Raw genomic sequence first — 12,297 nt, 5'->3', positions numbered from 1 at the left:
TGACCTTGGGCAAGTCACTTAGCCTCTGTTTGCCTCATTTTCCTCATCTGAAAAATGGGGATAATAATTGTACCTTACTCCCAGAGTTGTTGTGAGGATAAAATCCTAGTTATTGTTGTTATTGCTGTTATTAGTAGTAGTGGATAGAGTGCTATCCTTCAGATAAGGAAGACGTGACTTTAAAGTCCACTTTAGATACTTACTAACTTCGTGATCCTAGGCAAGTCACTTAACTGCTCTATACCTCAGTTTTCTCCTCTGTAAAATGAGGGGGTTGGTTTTAGCAATGGCCTCTGAGGTCCCTTCCAGTTCTAAATCTATGATCTAATCCTCCAGCCTACTATAAATTTCATTAGATTTCATTTGAAATATTTTCTTGATTCATAATGGAGTCCCTCGAGTTAAGCTTCTTACTCTCCCATTGGTGCCACCCCACCCCTCCCCCCCAGTCACCTGCCTTCCCTTGCCCCCCTGCCCTGTTAGGTAAGTAACAATGCCATGTGTTAGCATGGCTATCCTGCTCACAAATGCCCACCATGCAGCTTCAGGAAGGAGAGCTAATTATGACATGTAATTAATTTGCCATCCTTATGTGCTTCTGGGGAGACAGGGAGAGCAGAATGCCCTGGCTTATTTGCTGGAAGGTAATTCTAAGAAAAAAGCAATGGCTTTTCCTGGGATTTCATCATAGTTTTAACTGGAAAAAGCAATCTGTTGGGTGTCTGAGAAGAGAAGGGACAGGAAAATGAATTCTAAAATGACTTGATGGGGAATGGGAAACCCTATTTTTATTCCTCTTAAAAACTCCGAGAGAGCTCTGGATTGGAGGTTGTAAAGTGTTCACTGTCTGGGTGAAAATAGTGGAACAATTCAGTTAGATATCTGGGATGGCCTGGGTCCTGGAGCTGACTCACTCACCAATAAGTTACATGACCGTGGGTGAGTCATTTCCATTCTCTGGACCAAAGTTTCTCCATCTGGGATAAAGGGAGGGGCATTAAGCTCTAGTGGGAAGAGCCCTGAATCTGGGGTCCAAAGACCTGGGTTTTAATACTAGCTCTAGTACTTATTACCAAGTGACCTCAGGAACAGAGTTGTAACTGGGGCACTGTGGTTTGGTCCCAGAGAGCTAAATTTAGATGGTACTGAGGGCCCTTTCAAGTCTTTCAGCAGGAGAGAAATAATGGAGTTGGTGAGAATATTTAGTTCAAATAGATCTATAGGCACAGACCAAGGGGACTTCTCCTTAGCTTAGTTCACTCTGCTTCCTAATAGTATCTGCTTGGGCAATCAGCCTTTCTGGGACTCACGTTCCTCTTCTGTAAAATGAAGGTGGGCAGCTAGGTGGGGCTATAGTGGATAGAGCATCAGGGTGGGCAGCTAGGTGGCACAGTGAATAGAGTACTGGCCCTGAAGTCAGGAGGACCTGAGTTCGAATCTGGCCTCAGACCAAACACTTGACACTTACTAGCTGTGTGACCCTGGGCAAGTCACTTAACCCCAGTTGCCTCAAAAAAGAGATAGAGCATCAGATCTGGAGTCAGGAAGATGGCCTCAGACATTTACTAGCTGTGTGATCCCGGGGAAGTCACTTCACCCTGTTTGCCTCAGTTTCCTTCATGACCCAAATGGGGTCATGAAGAGTTGGACATGACTGAACAACAAGTATAGTATAGTGAATAGCTGGGTTTGAATTTTACCTTTGACATTTATTAGCTGTGTGACTCTGGGCAAGTTATTTAACCTCTGTGGGACTCATGAGCTTCCTCATTTATAAAATGAGAGATTGGCCTGGATGGTTCCTCAGGTCCTTTCCAGTTCTAAATCAATAACCTTGAATCTACGGCCTCTAAAGTCCAAATCTGGGAGCCTCTGAAAAGTCTCCCAACTCCCTTTTGGAGCTATATTCCAGGTGTTTGGAGAAGGCAAAGATGTCATACAAGCGCATCCTTTCCAAAACCCACTAAGCCTCGGGAAATCTGCTTGGTATTGGCCTTGGGGGGGTGACCCTTGACCTGGGCTTTCTCAAGAGGCTAGCAAACCTCACTGGTGGTCACTTGGAATCTCAGAGATCTCAGGTGGTATGAGGCCCAGGACATAGCCTCTCCTCCCAGTGCCTGGGAGGAGCCTTGTATCAGGGTTCCCAAGGTCAGGCAGGAATACTCTGCAGTTTACTTTGAGAGAGAAGAGCCTTCTGGCATGGAGTTGTTCCCCAGAGACATCCTTGCCCTTCTGGGTCCCTCTTCTTTCTGTGCTTTTTTCTCTGTCATGGCATATGCATTTGCTCGTTGAAACCCTTGCTGAAAATGCTGATCTGGCCAAACAATTTCTCTCTGCAGGCTGGGATTTGGCAACGGCTGAGAATTTACAAAGTCCAGGGAATTTACTTTTGCTTAAAGTCTACTTTGAACAGGCCCCCAAAGTATTGAGCTATCAAATAATAGCAATAATTCATTGTCTTTTGCCTTTGCATTCTCAGTGCTTAGTACAGTGACTAGCCCATAGTAGGACTTGTATGTACCTGGTCGTTTACATGGTCTCCCCCATTAGACTGTGATCTCCTCAAGGGTAGGGGCTGTCTTTATCTTTCTTTGCATTCTCAGTGCTTAGTACCGTGACTAGCACATAGTAGGACTTGTATGTACCTGGTCGTTTACATGGTCTCCCCCATTAGACTGTGATCTCCTCAAGGGTAGGGGCTGTCTTTAACTTTCTTTGTATCCTCAGCACTTGTATCTGGAGCACAGTAGGCGTTTAATAAATGCTTGTTGACTGAATGACTGACATTTAGCTAGTACTTTTAGGGTTACAAAATATTCTCTTCACAACCTGTCATCATGGGAAGTTGGGAGAGGAAATACTTTCCCTTTTACCCCACTTTTCAGATGAGGATATTGAAGCTCAAAAATCACATGATCAGATCCGCCCAGGTTCACATAACAAGGTTCATGGCTGAGACTTGAACCCAGATCTGTTGACTGCAAGTCCAACACTGTGTCCTCTAGGCCAGACTGCCTCCCTTTGGAAAATGCTGTGTGATTTCTCCCTCTCTCCTTTCCTTCTTTCCTTCCTGCTTTTCCTCTTCCTTCCCTTTTATCTCTGGTGATGCATGGTAGGTAGAAAGCAAGAAGCAATAAAGGGTGCCCATGACTAATGGAACCCCAGGACAGTACATGGAATGTAGTAATGGAATCCCAGGAGGGTCATGTTGGCATAAGTGGGAACAGTCCTGGGATAATCTACTCTGATTAGCACCTTCTAGAGCAGACATACACTGGGCATGGGGAACCTGTATGTGTCCTCTCTTGCAGTCAGATTCAGGGATTCGCGTCAGTCCATGATCCTCAGGTCTGTCCTGGTTTGCCATAGAGCGACCTGGTCCCCTCCATTCCCACTGGAGGGAAAGGAGAGGAACACATGTCTCAGAATTAGACACTTAAGTCTGCACTGGCTAATGTCGGCAGAAACAAGAACAAACAGAAAAATACAACATTTATAGAGAACAGTGGATGAAGGGTTTGACTTGGTATCAGGAAGGCCTGATGCTTACGAGTTGTGTGACCCTAGACAAGTCACTTACCCTCTATCTGTCTCACTTTCCTCAACTGTAAAATGGGGGTAATAATAGCACCTCCCTCCCAGGGTTGTTGTGGGGATCGAATGAGATAATTACAAAGAGCTTAGCACGGTGCCTGGCACACAGTAGGTGCTACATAAATGTAAGCTGCTATTTACTTTTTAAAATATCAGCTATTATTATTAGTAGTAGCATGGAATAATGAATAGAGCACTGGCCTTGAAGTCACAAAGTCTTGGGTTGGAATCCTGTCTTAGGCACTCGTATAACTAAGTGTGAGAAATGTCTCCCCTCATAACCTCAGTTGCCTCATTTATAAAGGGCAATTAGACTGAGAAAGTACACCACAAACTTAAAAATACTATAAAAACATGATGTATTATTATTGCTACATAAACAACATAAAAGTTGAATGATTAAAAAACCTTGTGAGGAAAAAAGGCTTGTGGGGAAGCCCTACACAGAAAAGCAGAGCAAGCATTGTTATTTTTTCGCAATACTGAACATTAACCAGGCATTTCTGACTGATATTTACATTAGCCAGCTAATGTTGACATTAGACAGAGTGTGGAATGTAACCCCAATGAGAATCTTTCCTATTCATGTGATACTTTCCTCATAACAACCCTGAGAGGTTAAGTGATGCTTGTATTAATTATTCCCACTTTTCAAGGGAGGAATGTAAATCTCGTAAAATAAGATAATCTGTCCAAGGTCTCACAGACAGTGAACAATGGAGCCAAGAATGATTCCAAGCTCAGTATTCCTTCCACTATGCTGCTTCTGACTATGATCAAACTACAGAACCATGTTTTTCAATGATGATCATCCTAGAGAGAAAATTCTGTTGATTCAAGTAAGCCCATTTAAAGAAACAGTTTGAGTTATCTCTTGTTTCAAGGGACCGTCATGCCAGTTAGGCTGGTCATGTACAAACATGGCCCCCAATTTAGGAACCATCGTGGAACAAAAAGACCATTGGATTAAGAATCAGAATACTTGGGTTTAATTTCAGGCTCTATTGCTTTTTAGCTGTGTGACCTTGGGCAAGTCACTTCTGTAATAAAAAAAAAACCAACAAGGGAGGCTAGATTTGTTCATTTCTAAGGTCTTTTCCAACTCTAAAATGAATTGAATAACGATGTAGAAAACTATTGTGGGCATTTCAACCAAACAACCAATAATGACTGCCCTTCTTCACAAGATTTGGTATTACTCACTCTGGGCACCCCTGACAGAGAACTTGTGGGGAAGCCCTATGTAGAAAGGCAGAGAGCAAGAGCCTAGAGAATAGGAGTAAAGAGGCCCCAGAGAAATATAAACAAGGACTTCAAAAGCAATCAATTGCCATGTTCTTCTCTCTGAGGGGAGGGCAGACCATTGGTAAGAATGAATCATAATTGCTGGCCTGGAAAAAGGCAAGCCAGGCATGGAGACTTCTTGGTGTGCTGAGATTTTGGTAAAGACACCCTTGATCATACTGCCTGAGATAATGCTCTCTAAGCAATTTCATTTAGAGGGGATCCCACTTCCTTCATGCCAATGAGATCCCCAGAAAGACATGGGAGCTGAAGAAGGAATGGATTATACATCTCAACAATTGATTCAGTCAGAACAAATGTTTATTAAGCACTTACTATGTGCTAGGCACTAAAGATATAAAAAAGGCAAAAACAGGCTCTTTCCAGGATCACACAGCCAATAAGTGACCTTGGTGGGATTTGAACACACATTTTCTGACTCCAAGCTCAGCACCCAATCCACTAAGTCACATTGCCTCTTTTAAAAAAGTAACAAAAACATACTTAGCTGTTTTTCTTTAATGCTTCTCCCTACCTTCCCAATAGAAACCTCCTTTTTATCAAAGAGATACAGTGAAGACAAAAATCAGCCCACTGGCCCTGTCTGAACACTATATGCCCCATTCCCCACATGTGGTCCACCACCTTCCTAGGGGTAGTATGTTTTCCTGGTGATTCTCCTAACATCCTCCCCTGCTGTTGAGCTGCCTCTCTTAATTTACTTGTACACATCACAGTATGAAAATCCAGGTATATTAGGGCTAGCAGTCCCAAGAATGACTGTGCCCAGAAGAAGTGACAATGAGACTGACTTAATGGGATACTTACCTATGTAGCTCATGACAAACCCTTGGCCCTTTCCAAAGATGAGGCCGGCGGGATCCGAGTGGAACTGGATGGTGAGGTCTGGGCTAGAGGAGTAGAGCTTCTGAGGTCCACTATTGCCCAGGTACTGCCCGAGGATATGGGACATGACCTCATCCCCATCGTAGATGGTCAGGATGTCACTGTTGCTCAGGTTTAAGCTGGGAAGGCAAAAGGACATGGGATGTATGTGTATTGGTGTGAATGGAAAGCAGTCTCAAGTAATGATGCAGTCATTTTAGAAACCATTTATTGAACACCCACTATGTGCAAGGCTAAACACAATTTTGGACCTTGGGAAACTTGCAGATTAGCAGGGGATCTAAGATGAACCTATTATCTAGAACATTACCTACAACACATTACCTAGAATGATGGTGATAATAACATTCATATGGCATTTTAAGGTTTGCAAAGTACTTAACATATGTTATCTCATTTGATCCTCACAACAACCCTGGGAGGTATCACCCCCATTTTGCAGATGAGGAAACTGAGGCAGACAGAGGTGAAATGACTTGTCAAGGTCACACAGCTAGTAAGTGTCTGAGGCAGGATATGAGCTTGGGTCTTTCTCATTCCAAGTCCATTGCACCACTCAGCAGGATGTGATCATTTTCTATAAGAGGCACACACAAGCTTGGGACTGGATTCAATCCAGCAATCAGTCAACAAACAAAGTAATTTTCAAGAGACTGCTATGTATTGGCTTCTGATATGATCAAAGGGTCTTTGGTGCTAGCTGAGCTAATTTTACCTGGAAGCTGGGTTACCTGGGCTCTGCCACTGATTCATTGGGTTTGCCTCAGACAAGTCCCTTAACCTTAATACTGTGGGAGAAAGCTGGAGGGCACCGATGTCACCTGAAGGGGCATAGACATCACTGGATCTAGGCTCCACATTTTGCAGAAACTGAGGCCCACAGAAAGGAAGAGACTTGATTAAACCTACCCGATGAATTATCAGCACAGTCAAGACTTGAATTCAGGTCTCCCTTAGCTTGAAGTTCAAGGCTCTTCCATTATGTAATTATTGTCATCACCACTACCACCATCATCATCATGACATTTCTATAGTGCAATGTACTTTATATACATTATCTCATTTGATTCTCAAAGCAATCTTGTGAGGTGGAGCTATTAATAAAATTAATCAATAAAATGAATACTAGTAAAATAACATTTTACAGATCAGTAAACTGAGGGTCAGAGAAGATATCTGCCCATGGTCATACAACCGATAATTTCCTAAAGAAGGCTTCAAATCCTGGTCTTTCTGACTCTAAGACCAACCCTTTGTCTTGGTGACTGTGATTAATTAATGTTGTTGACAGAAGAAGACAAACTTATGATGATCTTGGGAAATTGGAAAATTTGGTAGTAATGGAAAGTATGACATATGAGGCTTGCATTAAATATGGAATTAAATTATTCAAGGATTTAAAGGAAACTCCACACATATGAGATTGAGGAGGGCATTAACTGTGCCAAGAATGTCTAAAAAACCTGCAGGTTACAGTGGACCACAAAGCTAAAATTGAAAAGAACAATGACTTTTAGCTCCTTCACAAGACCTGAGTACAAATCCTAGTTTTGGGACCTTGGCCAAGTCACTTCCTCTTTTTGGGACCCAGTTTCCTCATTTATAAAAGGAACCACAAGGTCCCTTATAGTTCTAAATCTCTGATCCAAAGTTCTATATGGGGAATGGCAAGAATATCAGTTTGACTGAAACAGACTGTTCAAGGTAGAGAAGCCTGGAATCAGGCTGGATCCAGGCAGCGAATGACCTCAAGTGACAAATAGAGGAATTCATATTTTATCCTGGAGGCAAAAGGGAGCCATTGAGACTCCTTGAGCTGGGGAGTGTACTTTGGTTTCTACTGCCCTGTCTCAATGAAGCACCACTAATTACCTGGTGGTAGTTACTGTAGGTGACAAGGAATAGCAAGGAGTCATTAAAAGGCCTTCACTAAAGTCTCTGAAACCTAACTCCTTTTGAAATGATAGGAACAGTTTTATGTCATTAGCTACACCTGCTCTTTCATTGGATATGAAATCAGGAATCCTGAATTTGAGCCCAGGCTCAATCACTGACCAGCCATGCAACCTTGGGCAAGTCACTTTACCTCTATCTGCCTCAGTTTCCTCAACTGTAAAATGAGGATAATAATAGTGCTTACCTCCCAGAGTTGTTGTGAGGATCAAATGAGATAATATTTGCACAATTCCTAGTTCGAAATGTGTTTCCTTCCTTCTTGACATGACTTCTCCATCCAGTCCTAATCAAATCTACCCTCTAGTACTTCCCATTCATTTCAGCAAATCAAGTGCACCTGCTTTCCCATTTTCTAAGACATTCCCTCAAAATTATCCTGCTGACATCTCATGCCAGACATTAGCAGAAAATAAACCTCTACCCCCTGGCCAATCCCCTCTGCTGTTCCTTCTCCCAGAGAGCACACAGGTTAGCTCTGCTCCAAGTCAGAGGTACTGTCTGGACACACTGCACCAAATGAACTTAGGTGGGGGAGGGGAAAGATATGAGATCTGGGAGTGAGAAGATCTCTGGGTTCTTGTTGTAGCTCTGCCATCCACCTGCTGTTTGATCTTGAGAAACTCATTTCCTTATTCTGTGACTCAGTTTCCTCATCTTGAAAATGAAGGTGTTGGAGAAGATGATCTCTAAGGTTCATCCCAATTCTGACATTTTCTTTTCTAAGGAAGCTCCCCGCCTCTGGCACACTATGTTGTAGCTCTTACTTTCTTCTTCCAATTCTGACATTTTATGCTCTATATTCTAATGTCCTTCCACCTCTGACACACTGTTCTATGAGCCCTTCCAGCTCCACCATTCAATGTTTGAAGCTCTCCTAGTTCTGACAATCTCTATCCTAAGACTCCTTCCTTCATGCAATAGACTCTTAATTGCATCATCTAAGATTTTGATATTGTTGACAAACACACACATAACAGAGTTTCAACTACTTAGATTATACAATACCTACTCTTGGGCCCCATGGAATAAAATATAACAATCACTATCATACTCTCAATTTTCCACATTTGTATAATCTGCAGCAAATTTTTCCTCCTCTATTGTCTTCATCTCTATAGCTCAGGAGATCTGATTACTGCCCATCTTCACACTTACGAGCTGTGAATTGCACCAGGGAGAGCAACGTAAAAAGAAGAAAGACTCCTAAGCGCATAATGGGGACCTCAATTGCTCACTTGGCTATTTCTCCAACTATAGATTTCCTTTCCTTTTCCCCCTCTCTGGGTTGCCAAAGGTCATTTTTACTGCCTAAGGCCCAGTTTGTTTAAACCTTTGCTCAGCTGATAACTAGGTTGCTTGTCATTTTGACTTTTTTGTTATGTACTCCATCTAAAAGTCTTAACCAATCAATTAGTCAATCAATCATTAAGTGGCAACCACGCACTGTACTGAGTGGTGTGGATACAAAAAGAAGCAAAACACAGTCCCTGCCTTCAATGGCCTTGTTGTTGTTCAGTCATTTTCAGTCTTGTCCGACTCTCTGTGGCTCCATTTGGGGTTTTCTTGGCAGAGACACTGGAGTGGTTTGCCATCTCCTTCTCCAGTTCATTTTTTAACAAGTGAAGAAATAGAGGCAAATAGGGTGAAGTGACTTGCTCAGGGTCACACAGCTAGTAAGAATTTGAGGCCAGATTTGCACTCAAGAAGATGAGTCTTCCTGATTCCAGGCCAGGCACTCTATCCACTGTACTACCTAGCAGTATTACCTCCACATTATACATGAGCAAACTTGTGCAGATTTGCCCCAGTGATTTGCCCAAAGTAACATAGCTAGCAAGTCTTGAACTTACTAGCACGTGAATTTGGGTCTCCAGGTTCAACACTCTTATTTCTGTGTCACATTGCCTCGAAATACATGTCATAACTAGAACGGCTGAAGATCAAATGCAGGGATTGGCTGAAATGAGAACCCAATAAATGTGTTTGTTCTTTGAGTAAAGAAACTCATTCTTTGTTGTTGATTTCAGCCAGACCTATGATTTCACTTGCTCAGGGAACTCCATGATGAGAGACTTTATTCAAGTAATGCATACCCACAACTTCTCTATAATTTCCTACAATCTTCTACAATGACTTACCCAAGGTCACGCAGGGAGTAAACAATTCTGTAAATGGTGCACTAGATGTATAACAACTGGGATTTGAACCCAGTCCTCTGATTCCTAGCCTGCAGTTCTTTCTCCTGTATTCTGTACCTTGAGGGGGTTAGGAATCAATATTAGGGATGCAGCGTGGTGCAGTTTTGGAATCAGAGGACCTGGGTTCCAGTCCTGGTGCTGCCATCTATGCCCTGTGTGACCTTGGGCAAGTCACATCACATCGCTTGGCCTCAACTTTCTTTCCTGAAAAATGAGAGAGTTGGACTGAGTGCCTTCTACCCCTCCTCCCAGCTGCAGATTTATGGTCCTAAGTTAGAAATTCAGGGCAGCTGGGTGGTGCAGTAGATAGAGCACCGGCTCTGGATTCAGGAGGACCTGAGTTCAAATATGGCCTCAGACACATAACACTAAATAGCTGTGTGACCCTGGGCAAGTCACTTAACCCCATTGCCTAGCCAAAAAAAATTTGTCCTAAGGTAGAAATTCATCAGGACAAACCAAGCACTCAAGGGTCAGTGGACTTTCAATTACCCCAGACTGCCTCGAACTAATCCTGCTGGGGGTAGAACCAAGCAGCAACTTTGGAAAGACTCACCAGAAGGTCCATGGAAAGAGCCCTTGCATTTCTCCTTTGGTTTTGAAATAGTTTTGCACAATCAGGAAAAAATGTGGGAATTGGGTTGGATGAAAAAAGTTATGAAATTAAAAATCCAAATTCTGCAAGGACAGCTTTGCCCCTCCCACCTGCTACCCCAACCACACCTGTCAAGTTCTATGAGCCCATTTCTCTCACCTGGGCCAAACCCAATAAATCAGTCAGCCAATAAACACTTATTAAACTTTTGCTATGTGCCTGGGACTGTGCCAAGCACTGGAGCTGCGCACAAGGATGGTATTTCTTCTGCCAGCAGAGGGCACTGTTCTCCCAGTTATTTTAGACTCAGTTTCCGCCTTGTCTTCGTTCCCTCATCTCAACCCCACAAACACTTCCCTGATCTTGAAGGGGAAAATGCCATCATTATTCCCTTCCACCCTGCCCTGCCTCCTGCTCCACTATCTAGCGAAAGTGAAAGGCTTTAAGAGGCTCAGAAGAGAATTGGGATCACAGATTTGGAGATGCAAGGGACTTCAGAGGTCACCCTGGAGAACCTCCCTAGTTTTACAGATGAGGAAACTGAGGCCCAGAGAAATAAAGTATCTTGTTGAAGGCCTCATATGGTAGTAAATCACCAGAGTGAATCCAGGTCTTCCAATTCCTGAACCAACTTTTCCTACCTTCCATAGATCTGGTCTAACAATCCCTCCATGGAGACATATTTAGCCACAAAGAGATAGATATGGAAAGGGCTTTAGAGATTGGCTAGTACAGGGATTCCTTCTCTGCCTTTGGTGGGTTTGTAAGTCTGGTGAAGCCTGGGGACTCCTTCTCAGAATAATGTTTTAAATGTATACAATAAAATATAGAGGTTTATGAGATAAATAAATTATTAAGAAATAAAGGTGTGATTCCCCCTGACCCATATCAAATACCAGACCCCCCCGAAATCTACCCATGTACTCTAGGCTAAAAGGTCATAGGCTTGTTGAACCCTTTCGCTTTACAGATTATGAGACTGAGGCCAAGAGAAGAAAGAGATATGCTTAGTTTCACCCAAAATGTTAGTGCCTCGGTATTGTGATTCTTCAATACTTAAAGAAATTACTTCAGACTATTCACTGGAAGGTCAAATACTGAAGCTGAAGCTTAAATACTTTGGGGCACATAATGAGAAGATGAGACTCAGTGGAAAAGACCCCGATGCTGGGAAAGATTGAAGGCAAAAGGAGAAGGGGATGGCAGAGGAGGAGATGGACAGATAGTGTCATGGAAGCAAAGAACATGAGCTCGGACAGACTTTTAGAGACAGAGGGGTTAACGGCCTGCAGTGCTAGGTCAACAGGGTCACAAAAAGTGGGATGTGACTGAGGGTTGACCAACAAATCCTGAGTCTTAAGCCAACTTTCTTTCCCTCATTCAGCACTGGCCACCTTCCCTAATAAAGATCATGCTGAAATGATTCCACTTCAAAGCTGTTACCTTATGTCAGCACAGACTAAATTATAATTTAATGTTTTTAAAAATAGTAATCAAGCATTAGAAGAAAATAAGATGTAATAATAATAATTCAAATTTACGTAGCACTTTAAGTTTACGAAGTGCTTTTCATATGTTATCCCATTTGTTCTTCACAATGGGTAGGGACTACTATTAACCCCATTTTCAGAAGAGGAAACTGAGACTAAGACTTGCTGAGGGGAAGTGACTTGGTCTGGGTCACACAACTAGTCAGTGACTGAGCTAGGACTGGAGCTTCAACCTTCCTGACTTTAGGTCTTGAGCTGCGTGTTCCATCAGGAA

The 12,297-nt window shown here is 42.8% G+C and overlaps 1 protein-coding gene across 1 annotated transcript in view; it reads right to left on the bottom strand.

The window, feature by feature from the left end:
• Positions 1-12,297, bottom strand: part of SEZ6L (seizure related 6 homolog like) — a 252,151-nt gene that overhangs the window by 40,518 nt on the left and 199,336 nt on the right. The window contains exon 10 of the mRNA XM_020996645.2: positions 5,707-5,903. Coding sequence (XP_020852304.1) covers positions 5,707-5,903 — 197 coding nt within the window. The remainder of the gene's footprint in view (positions 1-5,706; positions 5,904-12,297) is intronic.

The sequence above is a fragment of the Phascolarctos cinereus genome, unplaced genomic scaffold, assembly GCF_003287225.1.
Source record: "Phascolarctos cinereus isolate Bilbo 61053 unplaced genomic scaffold, phaCin_HiC Scaffold_4;HRSCAF=312, whole genome shotgun sequence".
Lineage (NCBI taxonomy): Eukaryota > Metazoa > Chordata > Mammalia > Diprotodontia > Phascolarctidae > Phascolarctos > Phascolarctos cinereus.
The sequence above is the reverse complement of the archived record's forward strand: the minus strand, read 5'-3'. Positions and strand labels throughout refer to the sequence as shown.